Source organism: Pithys albifrons, chromosome 21 (assembly GCF_047495875.1).
Source record: "Pithys albifrons albifrons isolate INPA30051 chromosome 21, PitAlb_v1, whole genome shotgun sequence".
NCBI classification, from domain to species: domain Eukaryota; kingdom Metazoa; phylum Chordata; class Aves; order Passeriformes; family Thamnophilidae; genus Pithys; species Pithys albifrons.
In genome coordinates, this window is record NC_092478.1 from 4,961,314 (window position 1) to 4,980,286 (window position 18,973).

Genomic DNA, 18,973 nt, shown 5'->3' on the forward strand with positions numbered 1-18,973 from the left:
TGCAGAGCCACAGGAAGGGGCACAGGGAGATTCAGTGCTGAGAGGCAGAAATGAAGCTCACTTGGATTTACAGACCTATTGAATTCTTCATTACTTCCAGCCTTTAAAGCAAGACAGGATCAATTTATAAACCAGGCTTTGTGGACTCGATGCAGATGTCCTTAACCAGCTTCTTTCCCAAGTTATGCAGGAGACAATTACTTTTTTCTGCTACTAGAGGTGTGTTACAGAATTAAGGTCATTCCACAGGATAGGGCATTGCTGGTTTTTCTTTTTTTCTTTTATTTTTTAATCTTCCATCCCTTGCCATGGTTCAAGCTCTGTTTTCTGTAAGCTCTGATCCCTTCATGTGGAAGTAATTTGTGTTTTCCACTGCTCCTGTGTAGTCTGACTGATTCTGCATGACCTGGCTAAGGGTGTCATGTCCTATTAGAGCAGTGGAGGCCAAACTCCAGGATCTTGGATGTGAAAAAATTTTCCTAACGTGACTCTGTCACTTTTCACAAGTGGAATCACAAATTCCTGAGAAAAATTAAAAGTGGCTGGAGGTGGAGTGGGAAGGGAGGATGTGACTGATGTGGATTGCTGATGGTTTAGGAAACAAAATCATCACTTTATTATGGAATAAACACATCACAGGTTACAGCACAGGTTTGAGGGCTGGTGGTGCTGAGCAACCTTGAACTTCCTTCTGCCCACCAGCAAAGCAAAACACAGGCTGAGGAGCAGCTGCAGAGTGTCTGCTGGCAAAGCTGACAGTCAAAGTGCTGCTGGGGGGCTGGACAGAGCTGCCCTCCCTTGGCACCTGCCACGGGAGAACTCCAGAGCCAGGCTGGGAATCTGAGCCACCCTGGGACTGGCCGGTGGCTCTGTGTGCCACCAACATCTGGGGCAGCTGTTAACTCTGTCCTGCCTTGAGTCCAAACTGGGCAGGGCAGGACAGCTGGGCAGGTTCTCCCTTCACTCTCCTTACCTGTTTTTGTTCTCTCCCTCCTTTGCAGTACGTGGTGATCCCAACACGCCGTGCGACCGCCGTGGCCTTGCAGAGCTTCACTTCCCACCTCCTGGGCGATGCTGGCAGCCCTTATCTCATTGGCTTTGTAAGTGCTCCCCAATGCTAGGCACTCCTTGTCTTATCAACTCTGTAAGTGCTCCCCAATGCTGGGCACTCCTTGTCTCACTGGCTTTGTAAGTGCTCCCCTGCCCGGGGTGGCTTTGTTTGCCAACTGCTCATCCCCAGTGCCAGGCTGGGTCCTGCTGGGCAGGGCTGTGGCTGGGGAAGAATGGGAAGTGCTGCTGAGCTGTGCAGCTTCTCTGCATACTACAGTTTGCTCCAGGCTGGGCAGCAGCCAGGCAGAAAGGGACCTGGGGGGTTTGGATTGACAGGAGGCTCAGCATGAGCCAACAGTGTGCCCAGGTGGCCAAGAAGGCCAATGGGATCCTGGCCTGGATCAAGAATAGCGTGGCCAGCAGGCCCAGGGCAGTGACCCTTCCCCTGGACTCTGCTCTGGTGAGGCCACACCTTGAGTGTTGTGTTCAGTTCTGGGCCCCTCAGCTCAGGAAAGACATTGAGGGGCTGGAGCGGGGCCAGAGAAGAGCAACGAGGCTGGAGAAGGGACTGGAGCACAAGTGCTGTGGGGAGAGGCTGAGGGAGCTTGGGGGTGTTCAGCCTGGAGAAGAGGAGGCTCAGAGGTGACCTCAGCACTCTGTACAAGTCCCTGAAGGGGTGTTGTAGCCAGGTGAGGGTCAACAGTAGGACAAGAGGGCACGGGCTGAAGCTCTGCCAGGGGAGGTTTAGGTTGAATATCAGGAAGAAATTCTTTGCAGAGAGAGTGCTCAGGCACTGGAATGGCCTGTCCAGGGAGGGGGTGGATTCTCCGACCCTGGAGGTTTTTAAACTGAGACTGGATGTGGCACTGAGTGCCATGATTTGGTGATCACAGTAGGGTTGGATCAAGGGTTGGACTTGATGATCTCGGAGGTCTCTTCCAACCCAACTGATTCTATGATTCTATGAATTCAAACCTGGGAGGGCCACTGCGAGGGGGAGAAAGGAGTTTCTACATCATTTTAGCCTCAGGTGTTTATAAAGCTCATAGGCAGCTCTGTAAAGAGAGAGTGGTGCTTTTGTGGCTCTGTTAGAAATTAGGTTGGGTAAAAGTTTGGGTGTGTTTAAGTGTTAATCTGCCCTCACAAACCTGAGTGATGCTCAGGGGTGTTGAAGGTGCCACAGTTTTCCAGTGATGTACCTGGAATCTTCACTGGTCCCATCACCTCAGAGACAGGGCTTTGATGTGCTGCTCCAGCTCAGAACTGTGTGACACAGCTGCTGGAGGGCTTTTTTTATTTTTGAAAGCCATAATTTCTCATCTATTCATGCTATAGACACTGGTGTGTGTATCTATACATATGTCTTTATAGATATCTTTAATTTTGTGAGTATATCTATTTAAAGATGCATAAATATTTACTTTGAGTGGCAGCTCCCCACAATGCTGTGGCTGCTCTGGAGCCCTCTGGAACACACATGAAAAGGCAGATGGAGATAAGGCTGAATAGACCAAAGAAATGAGCAATGTCTCAAGAGGATAAAATGCACAATTTAGCTTACTCTTTATTTACTTCAGTGTTCTGGGTACCCAGGGAGAAAGGAAGTTATTTTAGAAATTATTTGAAGGTGGCAAGAACAAAGGAATTGCTGGAAGAGTGGGGAATGTGGAGGAGGAGGGTGAAACAAGCAGGGCAGGGCTGGGGCAGCCCAGGCTGCCTCAGGTGACTCTGCTACATGTTCTTCCTTCTTCTTACGTAAAAGGGATGTCCAGGAGGAATACCAAGGACCCTGAATGATTGCAATTAATCTTGAAAGTTGTCTAAGGCTCTTAAGTGTCACAGATTAAAAAAAAAAAGCCTTTGGTTGTAGAAATGATGTGCCTTGCCCTTCTGGTATTCAGAGAACAAGCAAGTTGTGAGTTAGTTAAGGATGCCTGGCTGAAACAGGCACTACCCAAATTTAATTGCTTTCTTTAGACTGGGGAAGTATTAATTGTTATTTCCAAATCTCACACTGTCCTTACAACCACCCAGAGCAACAAATATACTTTGGTGTTTAAAAGCTAAAAGTGACAGGGAGCTCATATGTATGGCCATTTCTCATGTCTTTTTAAGTATTGATAACCTTTATTATGGGCAAAAGGCTTAGGATTGACTTGCCAAGGAGTTATGCAAATGCAGCTTCAGGGTGGCAGCTGTGAGGTCAATTCCTGTAAATCAGCACTGCCTGTTCATTCACAAACAAGAACAGGCATTGCTGTGCTGTTTCATTAGGGGAGACAGCTTTTATTCCTAGAGAACTGTAACTTTTCCAGGAGTAACCAACCTGCAGGGTTTAAATAGTTCCTGTCTAACAGCTCAGTGTTCCTGCACTGAGGTTGGGTGAGAAATCTCACCTGTCCAGGGCCTTACACCCAAATGTCCCTGGTGCTTTTCTTGGACAGCTCCCACTCTGCACAGAAGAGTTAAGAGAAGTGCCCCAAGTCCCACCACTCATGTTGAGTGCCAGATAAAGCCTGTGAAATAGTTCTTTGCTCAGGCTGCCTCTCAGCTCCAGCTCTTTGTGTTCCTAGTTCTGGTTAGATCTTTGGTGCCCTGTAAAATGGGGCAACTCTCAGACAGGCCCCCGAGTCCCTGCTTGTGTGTCCCTCTGTGCTCATGGATGGTGTCTCCCCTGCTCAGGGTTCACATCATCATCCTTCACACCACCAGAGCTCCCCCTCCATTCCCTGACATTCTTCTTTCCTTCAGGAAAACTGAGTGCAGACAGAGTTGGTTTTTTTATTTTGAGGCTGTGGCTTGGGACTTTTTCTTTTCTTTATAATTTGCTTCCCCCCTGAGCACAGCAGCACTTTCCTCCCCCTGCCCTGCCTTGCCTTTAGCCCTGGCAGGGCTGAGAAGGGCACCCACTGTGGGCACTGCTGTCCCCACACGTGCCAGGGCTGTGGGCACACACTGTCCTCACTGCCCTGGTGCCCTTTGCTCTCCTGCCTGCTTAAATTCTCTCTCATCTTCTCTGTGCAACCCTCCATCAGGGCAAGGGATAGAGACCCATCTGTACCCACTTGTCACCTGGCACCATCGGCCTGTGAGGAGGATGTTCTCAAGTGCCAGAGATCAGCTCTCCTGCACCAGCACCTTTGGATGGGCTGAAGCTGCTCCCTGGACTCCTGATGGTGGTTCCCACCTGTCCCGACCTCCTTGGCTCCTGCTGTCTCCCTTTGGCTGGAGGGACACACCTCCAGGCTGGAATTTCACCCCTTTCACCCCTCACTTTCCTCCCTTCCCCAGCCCTGCTGTGTGAGCAGGCTGATAAACCAGACCTAATGAGCTACTTAAGCAGCAAGAATACTAATCACCTTCCTTTAGCAAGAAGTTAGCAGAGCAGTGTTAATTATCCCTGGCACAGACTCTCAGGGCAGGAAGATCACCACTTCATTAGGGGCAACCAAGGAAAACTGGAGTAAATGCAGCAATTAAGGTACTTTTTAATGAAAGTTTTAACTGGAGGTGCAGATTTCACAGCATTTTGTGCCAGTTTGAGGCAGCCTTTTTGGTGACTTGGTCTGGAAGTGTTTACCCAACCAGGTAAATAGATTTTTATAGAAAGTGATTCTTTCTGTAAAGGCTTCCCTGCCTGAGGGTGCAGAATTCATGTATTATGGTTTAAAATTTGTATTTTATGGTTTAAAATGCTTCAGTGTAGGACAGGCTTATTCTGGAAGAAGATTTTTTTCCTGTTTATTTTGCTAGATAAAAACAGACCACCCCCACTGGGACTCAGCTCCACTGCTGTCTGACTTACATCGGGGCAGTGGAATGAAGTGGATCTCAGGATGTGATGCTGCAGTCTGGGTGTTCTGCCCCTGCCTGACCTGGCCAGCCATTGCTCAGGTGTGGCCCATCAGGTGCTGCTGGTGGTTCCACAGCTCTGTCTCTCCTGCCAAAGCTTGAGGTCAAAAAGGCAATCCTGTCCTGTGACAAGTGTGCAAAATATTCCCCTGGCCTCACTCTGTTTCAGGGACCATCAGCAGATACTCCATTGCTGTTGGGGGCTTAAAGATGGCATAGAGGGCTCTTGGTGCCTTTTGCAGCATGTTCCAATATTTATAGTGTACAGGAGTGTGTACAGGCAGCCTCTCCCATCATCTGATGGAGCTGGTAGATAAAATGTGATGCACATTTGGGGGTTTATTGTTCTTTCTGTACCAAGTCCCAGCTGCTTGACAGGTGTCCTGTAGCCCTGATGGTATCTCTCCTCCTGCAGATCTTCCCCCACATTTGGGCTTGTGTATGACCCAGATTGTGGTGGGTAAAATGGGACTTGCCCTTGCAGGTCTGAGCACCTGCTGTTCATGTGTCAGGGAGACACTGAGAAAGAGAACCCTCAGCCCCTCACTCTTCATACCTGTTTTCTTCAAGCAGTAACTTTAAGTTGAGGATTTCTCTGGTCCTGGCCGAGCTGAGTAATTAAAAGCCTTTTTCATAGTGTACTGAAAGGCCAAATCTTTGACATGGCTGTCAGCTGCAAAATAAGGGGAGAATTAACCACCTGGAGACCAACCCTCCTGGGATTTATCTCCTCACTGCAATGAGCTAACGAGCTTCCCACTTCTGGTGACTCAGCAACAACCACGATTTAAGTCTGCCCTAAAATCCCAAATGACTTTCCCTGTATAAAATGCTCTTTGCCAAGAGTTCCCAGCCTGCTCTGGTGTTTCTCCAGAGCTCTGTGCACCTCCCATGGCCCTGGTTAGAGGTGCAGCTCCTCAGGATTTTTGATGAACATTTAATGTATGTGAAAGTCTCTCTATTAGAGAGAGCCCAGGCCTTGCCATGTGGGCATTGCTGGGGCAAACTCAGGCACCAAACATTGATGCAGGATATTGATATTGTCACCAGCCAAGTATGAAATCTGTTTGCAATCTCAAAAAGATGCTATTAAGATTAACAGAATTGTTTGCCTTTTTTTTTTGATTTAACATCCAAACATGCCAAGGTTAAAATTGAAATAACTTTTTGCTATAATTGCTTTTACCTTTCTGTAGTTGTCTGAATGAATATCATTAAAAAATCAGGTTTACTTCCTTTTATTATGGAGTATTTCTCATGCCATTTAGCACAGTATAAATGCCTGTGCTCCCCCACAGGCCCAGCAAATTGTTTACCTTATACAATCCCTTATTTTTGCTTTCTCATCTTCATTTGCATTCATATTAGATTTTTTTTGAAAAAACAAAGAAACCTTTCACATGCCCCTCTGACTTGGGGGGTGGGTGAAGCCCAAACCATTGTGGTGACACTGTGGGGTTACAGGGAATACAGTGTAAGGGACAAGAAAAAGAGCAGCCAGGGAGAACCTGGGCTGTGTCAAACTGGTAATCATGAAAATCAGGTATTTGTGCCAGAAATAGCCTTTTATGTAGCAGGATTTGTGCCCAAGGGGCAGTGTCAGAAATGTAGACAAATCAAGCAGTTGCAGAGGAACTGAGAGGTTGGCCCAGCAGTGAGAGAGGAGAGGGAATGGTGATTTCAGAGATGTCGTTACCACTGCACTAATTAATAGGTCAGTTAATTACCCTGCCCTGTTCAGGAGGGACAGGACAGAGTCCAGACACCTTCCCTGGGCTCAGCCCACCTCAGCTCCTGCAGCCTCAGTGGCCTGTCCTGTGTTCCAAACACCCCAAGTGCTTCCCAGGAAAGCAGTGAAGGTTCCCTTTGTTCCTTCCTTGTCTTCTGCCCTGGGATGGAGACACAGCCATGGATTTGGGGGCTGGCATCGTGCCCACTGCAGCTGTGCTGTTCCTCCTCTGGGAAGTGGGCACTTTCTCTAGCTGGACTCCATCCAGCTGGCTGGGCACACTCCAGCCCTGTGTGCTGCAGGAATGCCACGAGCTGGAGTTTGTTTAGCAAAGTCATTCCTCTTGGTCTGAGATCTGCACAGCAAGGGAGGAGCTGGGAGCTTTCCTCCTCAGGTTGGTATCAAAGGCCTGTGTTCAGACTGCAGAGCAGCAGCAGGACCTCCTCCCTGATTTCTCACCCCCACACTTTGGATAAATGTCTTGAAGGTTTTGCCACCTCCCAGCTGGCAGAACAAAGGGAGGAATCCCACACAGGACTCCAAGTGCAGCTCTGGCACAGACTGTGCACACAACCCCCACGATTTGTTACTCATGCTGGAGAGAAAACACCAAAAATGATGCTTGGTTTGGGTGTTGCCAATTCACACTTGGCCAGCTCAGGAGGCTGTCCTTGTGAGGAGTCTGGAAAGCCCAAAATTGGCAATGCAGAGCAGACCATTTGGCAAATGGTGTGTCATTCTTGGAGCCCAAGTCTGCAATTCTGTCCTGTGTCCTCTCAAGGAGAGGTGCCAAAGTTCAGCCTTAGCAGGTGGCTTGTAACTGAGTGGAACAAAACAACAGAGACTGTTACAGCAAAAATGTGGATGTGGGCCCTGCTAAAGCTTTACATGTGGGTGAGGGGATTATTTGGGACCTACATGAGAAAGCCCAGCTGGCTGGTGGGAAGGATTAAACCTTGGCTGGGAGGAAACAGGGCCCTTTCTAAACTGGGCACTTACAGGATGTGTGGGGTTAAACAGGAGAAATACAGCAGATTTAATATTAATGTGATTTGTTGGTATAAAAGGTCAATGTGTTAGAAGGGAAGGTGTGGGATGAGCTGATTGGGAGTTTTATTTGTTGGAGATTTTAGGTTTTCAAGGCTGGTTTTAGCCTAGAATGTCGTGTCATCCATAAGAGAGCAATCAGGAGCACATGCCTGGCTTTCCATCCTCTGCTGCTGATTTATCATGTCAATTTGTCAAGTGATTTATTGTCTGGTCCTTTTGGAGAATAATTATATCCATTCCCAAAAATGAAAAGTGGTTTAGAATGTCTAGATTTCTTAGAATAGCCTCAATTCTGGCTATTGCAGCCTGACAGAGAGGCTGACTCGATGCCAAATTCTGGTTCATAATGAAGAGTGAGGGAAATGTTGAGAATTAAGGTGTCTGGATACAAAAGGGAATTAATGACCAGCTGATGTCCCTGTCTCCTGGGTGCAGAGCACATTCTGCTGCTTTCCTGTGGATCCTTTCTTTTCACATTCAAGTCTTGTTGCTAATTTTTAATAAATCTCCCAGACTAATGGCCACTGTTACTTGGTTTCAGTCTAAGGATGTTTTAACATCATTTCTCACATGAGACTTGTTCTTAACACTCTTGTTTTCCCTTGTGAGTCTTACACTGTGAATAAAGTTCTCCTTGAGAGGGCAGGAACTCTTCCTTAACTGTATCCCAGTGGTGTCAGCTCCTTTCCATCCCTTCAAGTGGGAGCCAGGCTGAGCTGTAGGAGAGGTGTTAACCCAGAGTGTCCCTGCTCAAACACACTCAGTGACACTGTCTGAGTCCCCATGAGCATCATCCTTCTGGGACCTTCTGTTGTGCTCCCCACACACATTCACCTCCCAGATCTCTGCAGGGCTGTGAATTGGTGATTTCTGCTGCCTGTGACATTTCCTTGCTTGGCTGTCAAGATTTAAACCTTGAATGTCAGAACTTGCTCGTAGGTTGTGTTGGACTCCACCTTTTCCATCCCCAGTGGCAGTTTGGAAGCTGCTGCACAAGCCTTGCCTGTTTCTGGAGCTGATTTGCTTGTGTGCACAGCAGTAGGATTTGATGCTGCATATTCCCTGCAGTCTTTTGGTATAAACTAATATTTCTGCCTCAGCAAAAGGTCAGAGATAAAAACAGAGCTGGACATTTAAATACCCAATGCCTTGAGACCCACCCCGACTGATGCACCACCCTGTCAGATTTATGGGACTAAAGTTGTTTGCTGGACAGTAAATATTAAATTGTGATAGTTTTAGCTACAGATAGGCATTAAATTTTACTGAGTTTTAGCAAAGGCTTTTCATAATGAAGTAAATAATGCCATTTTTTGGCTCTCCTCCTTCGTGTAGGTGCAAATCTGGGTTCATTTTCATGTAATTATGCTTTTTGGCTGTTGGAAGGGCAGGTTGCCTTAGCCCATGGGTTTGGTGGTGTGAGAGCAGCCTCTGTGTCTGAGCTGGGGCCAGAGCCACGTCTTGCACACAATTATGGAGTTTGGAAGAGGGACTGAGCCCTCCACAGCCCAGACAAGGACAAAATCCCATGTTCCAGTTCTGTTTCTTCCAATCAGATGGGATCTCTGGGTTTTTGCTCTGTGGGAAACATTTCCCCCTTCCCACTCAGTACCCAGAAATGCAGTTTAATGCCTCCTTTTGCCAAAAGGTGGGTCAGGTGTGGGAGTAAGCAGGACTTGATAGGACTTGCAGAAGGCTGGTCACTGTCCCCTGCTGGCACCCAGGGGCTCAGCCAAGGTCAGACACCCACGGGTGCAGTCCCTGCTGCAGCCCAGGAGAACAGGAGAGGGCTGTGGGAAGAACAACAGATCACAAGAGTGACAGGGAGAGCAGGACCCCTGCCAAGCTGCTCCCAGCAGGAGCTGCCCAGGCTCCAGCGTGGAAGGCTGAAGTGTGGAGGGCACATTGAGCTGTCACTGAACACACTGTTCCACTTCCCACCCCGTGCACGTGGTTGGTGGGTGGTTGTTCAGCAAATGGTGTCTCTTTTCCATCTGAGTGACTAATTGCTCTGCCCCTCTTGCAGATCTCAGACCTGATCCGACAAAGCACAAAGGAGTCTCCAGTGTGGGAGTTCCTCAGCCTGGGCTATGCCCTCATGCTCTGCCCCTTCGTCGTCGTCCTGGGAGGGATGTTCTTCCTGGCCACGGCCCTCTTCTTCCTGAGTGACCGAGCCAAAGCTGAGCAACAGTGAGTAGTGTGGCCTTTGCACAGGGCAGGTGCCACAGCTTGTTTTCTCTCCCTGTGCTTGTTCTCTCTCCCTGGCCTCGGTCCTTGCAGGTAAAGGATGTGGGGCTGTGCTGAGAGCCTGGGCTCAGCAGAGTGCATGAGGCTGCACGAAGCACAGGGGCTTGGGTCGTGCTGGCTGGGCATCCTTTACACGCTTCTGCTCTGGTGGATCTCAGTTGTTGGCCGTGTGGCCTCGAGGGGAGCACAGTAGCTGAGGGCACAAGCCCCTTTCACCCTTGCCTGAGCATGTCCCAGCCCAGGCCGTGTGTGGTGAGGGGCTGCTGTGCTGTGGAACTGTTGGGCTCGAAGGTGAGGAGCAGGAGACGCTCCACAGAGCTTGGTGATCCACGTTGCACCCACATCTCACCCTGCTCAGCACCTCCAGTAGGCAGGAATGTGACGTGAGGAGGAGGCCAGCTGTGTGTGGGGACCTGCCTGCTCGAGGGGTGCTGTGGCAAAAAGGCTTTCCCAGTCCCTCCCTGCAGCTTGTAAAAAAAAAGCTACTGTTTTTCAGTAAAGAAACCGATTCGGATCAACTCACGGTTGGCAACTACAGTAATTCGGAAGACGCTTCCACATGACATACAAACTTCTGGGGTTAGTCTCTTTCTCATAATTGTCAAAAAATAAGAGTTACTGTGTGTAATATCATGCTGAATATGTGGTTAGGTGACTGGTCTGCTGTTGACTGGAAGTTGCCTTTGCCTTTCCCCCCGTGGAGAATGGGAGCCTTGGAGTACCTCAAGGAAAGGGCCCTGGAATGTCACTCTCTGTAGGCACAGTACCACTAGGAGAGGAAAATAAGGTGTCTGGAGGTTGACATAAGTGTGTGAACAGTTCGGGTGATACTTTCTGGCTCACACTGTCATATCAGATGGATGCAAGAGATCTGGAAACAGTGCCACAGATGGTGCTGTGGCCCTGTAAGAGCAGTTCCACCTTCCTTTTACTAACACGTATAAACACCAGAGAAAGGAGAAGTTTTCTGCCTCCTGGTGCCTTTAAACATGTACATTCCCCTATAATGAGATGTTCAAACACTGTAGAAAAACAAGACCTCATCTGGTAAGGAGGTGGAGTCCTGCAGAGCTGAACCTCAGTGTTGCTTTGGGGACGTGACATGTGTGTGCCTGATTTGGTATCTGCAGAGAAAGGCTTTAAATGGCAGGAAGGGAAATTGGAGATTAGATGTTAGGAAGAACTTCCTATGGGAAAAAAGAGGTGAATGCTACAGCAGGTTCTTTGGAGAAGGCATGAAAGCTGTCCTGTGGTTCTGAAGGCCTTCCTGGCTTGGCCTGAGGCAGAAGGTGGGAACACTCTCCATGTGCCCCCCAGCCCTGTGTCTGTGCCTGTGCACACAGGCTGTGTGAGCAAGTCCAGGTGTGGCACATGGCAGGATGAACATTAGTTCTGGGAGCTTTCCTAGGGAAGCTTCAGTGTTTGTCTTCACTGTGCTCTGAGAGTGCTCACTCCCCCTGTAACTGGGGGGGACACACGTGTCCCTTGCCACCATGTGCTGCCAGCATGGCATGGCAACACCTCAGGTGCTGAAGGAAGGGCTCAGTGTTTCAGGTACTGATGAATTCCAGGTCACTCCTCCTTTATCAGCATGTCAAGCCCACTTGGACCTTTATGCTGGCCCAGGCTCTGTGGTGTCCTGGTCTCACTCCAGTGGAGCTCTCTGGGACAGGCCTTTGGCTTGGTCAGGAGGCTGGTCCCTAATGGGGGCCCAGTGCTGGTGTGCCTTACACAGTTGTTTTAGCAAAGCCCCAGCTTTGCAGTAGTGTTACTGTGGGGAGGCAGATCTTATCCCACAGCTCTGCTTGCTCCTGCACACAAGGGTTTGTGTCTGTGGTGCTGCCCACCCTGAGCAGCTTTGGTTGTGCTCCATTCACGTCCAATCACTCCAACCTCCCAACCAGCCCCTGCCCCACTCTTTGAAGAAACACATGCAGGTGTCAGACCTGGTTTTGTTGCTCTCTCTCTTTCAGCATCTTTCTCTTTCCTTGTTGGTCTGACTCACATTTGTTTATGAATTTTATATTATTCAGCCACAGATCTTACACCGTTCAAACTGAGGAGAACAATCATCATAAATAATGGTTAACAAGATAATTTCTCTCAAATGACTCCCAGTGCACAGTTTCTGGGATGTGCCCACTCCCATGGTAAAAATACCCTGGCATCCTGCAGTGAGATTCCTGGAAAGAGCAGCCTCATTCCAGTTCCTGAGGAGTCAGGCAGTGTCTGCAGCAGAGCTGGAGGCTGAGCAGGGACTGGCCTGCAGTGGTGCTGAGCTGGGGCCTGGCTGCCATTGCTGGCAGGGTCAGTGTTCTCCTCAGCATTTCTGGGGCAGGATTCATTAGTTAGTGGCTCTGTGCTTGCCTGGGAGGGGAGACACAACAGAGCACTTTGCTGTCAGCCCTCAACACTCCATGCTGGACCTCAAATGTGCCATCCAGCTCCCCCTCCCTGCCCGGCCATCTGCCCCTGGCAGTGGCAACTTTCTGCCAGCCCTCCCCTCCATCCTACCTATTACTTGCTGGGAACTGAGGAATTTCTATTTCAGGATGCCTTGTTTTCCCTCTCCAGCCAGTCCTGCTGCTCAGACCCCGGGACTTGGAGAGGTGCTTTGCCAAAAGAAATCAATTAAGCTGCGGGACCGGCGAGCGCCGGAGATTAAACCATCCATCAGTGCCAGGGTCAGGACACACCAGGCAGGGCACTGACCCCTCTGCTGAGCTGATTGGGAGCAGGGAGGTGGAATGCTGCTCTCTGCAGCCTCTGCAAGCTGAGCTTCCCCTGCTTGAACTCCCACACCTCTGTGAAAACTGGTTTGGGTGTTTATTGCTGGGATCTGTGTGTGTGTTTGTTCCTTTGTGGAACCGTCTCCAGGCATTGCTCAGAGATAATTTTTTCTTCCAGGCAGGGCAGATAGCAGGAGAGCAACCTCTCTTTCCTGTAAAGCTTCCTCCTGCTTCCACCACACTTCCTTTCAAAAACAGAATTTCCAGGCTTTCACGCTTCTTTTATGATTGGCACAATTCCTGGCATATTTTGGAGATTACATTTTTAGCACAGGAATTCCAGTCAACAAGGCTGCCCCTCTCACAGAAACACTCATGGAAAAAAATTCTTTCTATAGCAATTCTTTTTTTTTTAACACAATTCTTTTATAACTATTTTCCTGCTGCTTCAGAAGTCTGACAGCTTAAAGAGGCTTTTAGTAAATGCAGGACTAGCAGAGAACATGACAGAGTACATCACTGCTATAATCCAATCATTTGGGGGGCAATTTTTATAACACAAATTTAATCCCACCCTTTCAGAGTTATAAGAGAGTGAGAGAAAATGGTTAAGAATGGGCTCTGTAAGAGCTCTTAGGCACTAGGAATGATAAATACTTTAATTCTTTTTCAAACCACTCCAATACAATGCCTGCTATGCTTTCACTTGGCTTGCTGTTCCTCTCCTGTTCTGTATCTCTGCAGAGGAGGGTTAAGGCAGTTGTATTTTATTTCCAAACTTGACTCCACTCTGTACTGGATTTCTGTCACCTGCTGAAGGAAAACTGGTGAGGCCCAAGGCAGATTTTAGGCAGCTGATTTGTACATGAACAGCCATGCCATGGCAGGCCTCAGAAATGGGTCAGAGATGTGGAAAGTCCACCCTTATCCCTGAGTTCCATCCCAGGGACCTGAGCAGCCCTGGCACAGAGCAGCTTCCAGGGCTGGGAGCTCTCCAGCTGCTTCATTAGATGGAAGGAAAACCTCAGCACTGCTGAGAACTGTGCCTGTGGTCTGTGTGTGTCCTGTGCCTCACTCACAGTGCAGATAACTGGGAGAAACCCAAACTTTCCCCTGGAGAACTGCAGGAGAAATGCCTGCACTGGGACTTCCCAGAGACTCCATCACTAACAGGGAGCAACGTGCTCCTTTTACTGGGAAAGGAATTTTTACAAGTCCCTTTCCCAAGCTGTGCCAACTTTTGGTGCCAGGGATACAAATCCCTGTAATTGGTGTGTCAGGAGCCTTTCCTGGGAAGGGAGTGTCCCCCAGGAGCTGTGCTGAGCAGGATCCTGTCCCCAACCACAGCCATTCCTGGCTGCTCCTCAGGGGAGCTCACCTGGATTCTCCCTGGGGAGCACCTTGTGCAGGTGTGGCATTATCTCCTCCTCAGAGGATTTTTTATTTTTAGTTGTTGGGGGTTTTTGTTTTTTGGGGTTTTTTTACTTAATCCCTGGGTTTACACCTGGAAACAAGAGATTTTCCAGGGTTTTTTCCAGAGCTGTGAAAAGCTGGATGGATCTCCAAGTCTGCTAATTGCTCAGTCCCTCTCTGCATCCTGTATGACAGAGAACAGATATTTTCTCTGAGGATCCAGCAACGCAGATCAGGCAGCAGGATCAATGCAGTGTCTGTCCCTGCCAGGGCAGGAATAAAGAGCTGCCCCAATGCAGCTGCTCAGGACAGAATTGAAGTCTTAAACCACCCTAAACTCAGCCCTTGAGAGCCCTGCAAGCCTGAGTCGTTCCCCCATTTGTTTACTTGACAAGAATCGGGTTATTTAAGCAACTCCAACAGGTTTTTCTTTTTTCCTAAAATCAAAATTGAGCATTTAATAAGAAAACAGTTTTAACACCTCTGATCAGGTGTGGAAGCCCTTGGTGGGCAGCAGTGCTGATGAAAGTTTCATTTTAAAAGTGGTGGGTACAAACACTAGAAAGAAAAGATTCTTTTCAGAGGGGAGAGCACAAGCCACAAAAAGAACCTTCCCTAGCCCAGACACCTCCTCTGATGTCTTAAACATGGCACATCTGCAAATTGCATTACAGGAAAAATGAGAATAATCCATTTCCAGACTCTTTCTTCTGCCTCCCATCAGGCTTATTTTTAGCCTTTCGCAGAACTAGATACAAAATGATCTCCCAGTTCTCCTGTTGCAGCAATTTGAAAGTGTCTGACCTTATTTTTGCTTTGCAGATTCTATTATATGGGACAGGGAAGGACTCACAGGGTTGTCAGCCCTCCTTTTCTCTGATTTTTCTGTGGCAGCAGAGGCAGAAAGGACCCACCAGGTGACCTGTTGTTGCCAGCAAAGCCCAGAGTCCCCTCCATTAACACTGTCACAGGCATTAAGGTGGCAGCTGGACTGGCACAGAGTGTGCTCCATCCTGGTGGTTTGCACTGCCAAAAATAATATTTCTTCTCTGCAATAGCTGGAGATGTTTCACAAAGGGGTTTTAAGAGACTGGGCACTTTGCAGAGATGTCTCAGTGCTGCACTGAGGCAGGGTTTGGATGTGAGGATTTCAGAGGCAGCAAGTGGATTTTAACAACTCCCACAAAGGGATATTTGAGCAGTTCACTCGCTGTCTGGGGGAGGAATATCATCGCTCTGTTTGTTTCTTACTTCACAAAAGAACAATAATTAAACATTTCCTACAGTGCTAGAAACTCACAGTGCTTTTTTAGCCCAGATAAGATGCCCTTGGCCTTTAAAGCCCTGTGAATTTACAGCCCAAAGCCTGGATTAGGATGCAGAGGATCTGTGATGATGGAAGGAGGGAGGCAGAGTGTGTTTGGAGTATCCAAGAGTGGCCTGATAAAAACACAGACTGCAGAGGGATCAAGATTAGACTATTAGATGGTTTATATGGAATCAAAGTGTTGAGGGTGTGAAGGGAAGAGGTGGTGAAAATATAAGTAGTTTTATTGTTGGTGGGGAAAGCTGCTTGTAGAGCTGTTGGTTGTTCTGCCATTTACTGGCTGTGTTTGCAGCTCTATAAAGAGAGTCAACAAACACAAGATTGGAGCAGTTTGGGACTGGCTGAGCCTCAGTGCTGGTTTGCTGCTCCTGGAGCTGGAGCTGCTGCTGGAAAATACAGAACAAACACTGAATTTTCTGTCACTTCAGCCACCCTGAGGGTTTCCTGCAGGTCAGTGGGGAAAAGCCAAAGGCCACTTTGGTTGTTCACAGCCAGTTCAGTTCATTGTGGTCCTTGCAGGGAATGCTCCTGGTGTTTGAAATGTGCTCTTGGAGTTCACTGTTGGCAGAGGGAGCTTTGCTTAAGCGCAGGCAGAAGGACAGAGCCAGCTGGTGCTGGCACAGCTCAGGGCACCCGAGGCAGAGCTCTGGGTTCTCCAAACCATCAATCCCCCTCCATGCTGAGATTTCAAGGTTAATCCCCTGTGCCATGGAGAGAGCAAAACAATATTCCTAGGCTATCCCTGGCTACTTAAGTGCTGTCCCACAGCAGGAATGGAATTTTTCCGTGTGCCTGAAGTTCTGGGAAGTCAGAGCTCACTCCTCCAAGGGCTGCAGACCAACAGCTGAGTGGGACTCCTCCTGCTGCCTCTGCTGCTGACTGTGCTGTGAGCTCCAGGCACTCAGACACTGTCCCTGGAATGCTCATCGGCTGGAAAACAGGACTGAAGGCCCACAGGGTACCAGGGGCACTGAAATTGTACCTACCAAAGGGTTCAGCCTTTCCTCTGGCACTGCAGAGGAGGGTTCTTGGTGTGCAGGAGATTTTAAACTCTCACTGAGACAGATTCTCTGCTGAGGCTGCCCTGGCCCAGAGACAAAGCCTGAGCAGATCCCACGCAGGTGACTGAGCTCTCAGCAGAGGGTGGCAGCTTTCCAAGGCAGGAACAACCTCTGACACAAGGAAATGGAAGAAATAATGAAAAATTCAGCCCTGCTCTGTGTTTCCTGAAGCCTGTCACAATCACAGAGCATTTTACACAGGTATTGGCTTTTATCAGCCCCACTGACCCCTTCTTGTGGAGCAATCTGCAAGGCAGATTTTTGGCAGGCTGTGACTGTGGGTGTGTTGGAGCAATTTTCTTGTGGTTGGTCTTTGGCCTGGGTCAGGGTTTAACCCCTCACAGCCCCTCACTCACCCCCAGCCAGAGCATCAGGGAGAAGGGTAAGAGCTGGAAAACTCATGGGCTGAGATACAGTTTAATAGGGAAATAAAAAGCTTTGCACACAAGCAAAGCAAAGCAAAACAAGGAATTAATTCACTGCTTCCCATGGGCAGGAAGGTGTTCTTCCTTCTCCAGGAGAGAAGGGCCCAGCACAGGTAATGGTGGCTTGGGAAGGCAAACGGCATCACTCCAAACATCCCCCCATTCCTGTTTCTTCCCCACACTTTGTATACTGAGCATGATGTCACATGGTGTGGAATGTCCCTTTGGTCAGTTGGGGTCACCTGTCCTGCCTGTGCCCCCTCCCTGGTGTGGCACTACCAGGGGTAGGAAAGGCCTTGGCTCTGTGCAAGAAACATCTCTGTGTTATCCACCCCATGTGCTCTGGTTTGATCATTCCCAAAGCTGCTGCCAGTCCAACACCACACGGCAGGCAGGGCTTGCCCAGACTGCTACAGTGCAGTGAAACAGGTGGGAGGTTCCTTGAGGCCTCAAGGCCATGTTGGACAGGGCTTGGAGCCACCTGGGCTAGTGGAAGGTGTCCTTGTCCTTCCCACCCAAACCATGCCATGGTTCTGTGATTGCCCACACCTCGTAGCTCAGAGGCTGATGAAAAGAGCTGCATCATGAGGCAGTTATTGTGGAGGATAAGAATTATATTTCTAATCAAGTGGCATCAGAAGTTCTACAGGATTTTCTCTTTCAAGATTTAATTAGATCATTCCTGGTTTTTTGTCATGTTTTCTCCCTTTTCAATCATGCCAAGAAAAAAGCAAGACCCTCCATTTCCTCTCCCTCCATTTCAGTGGACACAAGAATGGGATGTTATCCACATCTTCCATGGCACTGAGAGACCTTCACCTTAATTCTGAGCCCATCAATATCTGGCTGAATTCTGGGCCCAAGTTTTGAGACCCAGACCTTCACAGAGTTCATTTCCATCCAGGTCCCTGATTCGTGCTGTTAACTGCTCGTTTTCACATCTGTTCTGCTGCAGCTGCCTGGGAAAATAGCAGGAAAGGTTATTGATTTTTCCTTTATGCCAGTTTTCTGCTCTGTCAAGATCTGCCAAAGAAGAAAAAGAGAAGCTGCCCCACGTTCCTTCCTCTGGAGGCAAATCAGCACCTTGGTTAAAGGAGCAGATGGGAAACACTCCCATTGAGGGGCTGAGCCAAACAGAGGGAAGATGAATTTGCTGCCCATGATTATCATCCTGCCTTTGCTAAAGCCACTGACGTGCAGGAGGGAGAGGGGATTGGAGCCAATTCATTTCCTGCTGCAGCTGGTGCAGCACCTGCCACCCCAGCACTGGCACAGCCCTCGGGCAGGGGCAGCTCTGCCCGGGCTGCAGGGAGGGCTGTGCTCAAACCGCCCCTGGCTGAGCCCTGGGGAGCAGGGTTGGAGCAGGGCTGGAGGGGCACTGAGCCCCAGGGGGGTGACAGAGCCCCAGGGGGTGACACAGAGCCCCAGGGGGTGACACAGAGCCCCAGGGGGTGGCTCAGGCAGCAGTGCCACGGTGGGCAGTGCTTTCCTGCTGCAAACTCCTCCTGTGCTGGATTCTCTGTTGAATTTTGTTGGTGTTCTCTGAGCATCCCTGGCAGGCTCCCCGGGGCAGTGCTCACCTTTAGATGGTACTCTCAGGCACGTGGTGTGACTGGGGATGGCCCTGTGCAGGGCTGAGAGTTTGACTCGGTGATGCTTTTGGTCCTTCCAACTTAGAACTTTCTGTGATTCTTTTCCTTCAGCACACTGAGCTCAGCTCCATCACCAGCCTGTTCCTGGGGGGCTGCATGACCTGTCAGGATGCTTCAGAAAGCTCGTGGGCTGGTTTAGCTGTGCTGTCCCGTCCCTGTCCCTGTGCTGCTCTGTCACTGCTGCCCCTCCCCTTCCAGCCTCTGTTCCCAGCCCGGCCTTCTCGGAGCATCAGTTCTTCTGTTGGTAGAAGGGAAGGGTTGATGTTCTGCAGCCACGTGTTAGGGAGGAGCTGGAGGGACCTGCAGCCTGGGCAGCATCCATGGGGAATTCTGCGATGGAGCCAAAGCCACCTCCTTCCAGCTGCAGGTGGAAATGCTCAGCCACTGCAGGAGTTTGATTCATTTCTTGGGAAATGTGCCAAAATCCTGGTGAAATTC

The 18,973-nt window shown here is 49.3% G+C and overlaps 1 protein-coding gene across 2 annotated transcripts in view; it reads left to right on the forward strand.

Annotated features, from left to right (window-relative positions):
- Positions 1-18,973, forward strand: part of LOC139681538 (sphingosine-1-phosphate transporter SPNS2-like) — a 118,238-nt gene that overhangs the window by 91,258 nt on the left and 8,007 nt on the right. The window contains exons 10-12 of one of the 2 annotated variants that reach the window (XR_011699533.1): positions 1,002-1,100; positions 9,708-9,871; positions 10,425-10,507. Coding sequence is in view for 1 of the 2 variants with exons in the window: in XM_071574983.1 (XP_071431084.1) it covers positions 1,002-1,100; positions 9,708-9,871 (263 nt within the window). In the remaining variant the exon portion in view is untranslated. The remainder of the gene's footprint in view (positions 1-1,001; positions 1,101-9,707; positions 9,872-10,424; positions 10,508-18,973) is intronic. The other variant, XM_071574983.1, reaches the window with a different exon arrangement.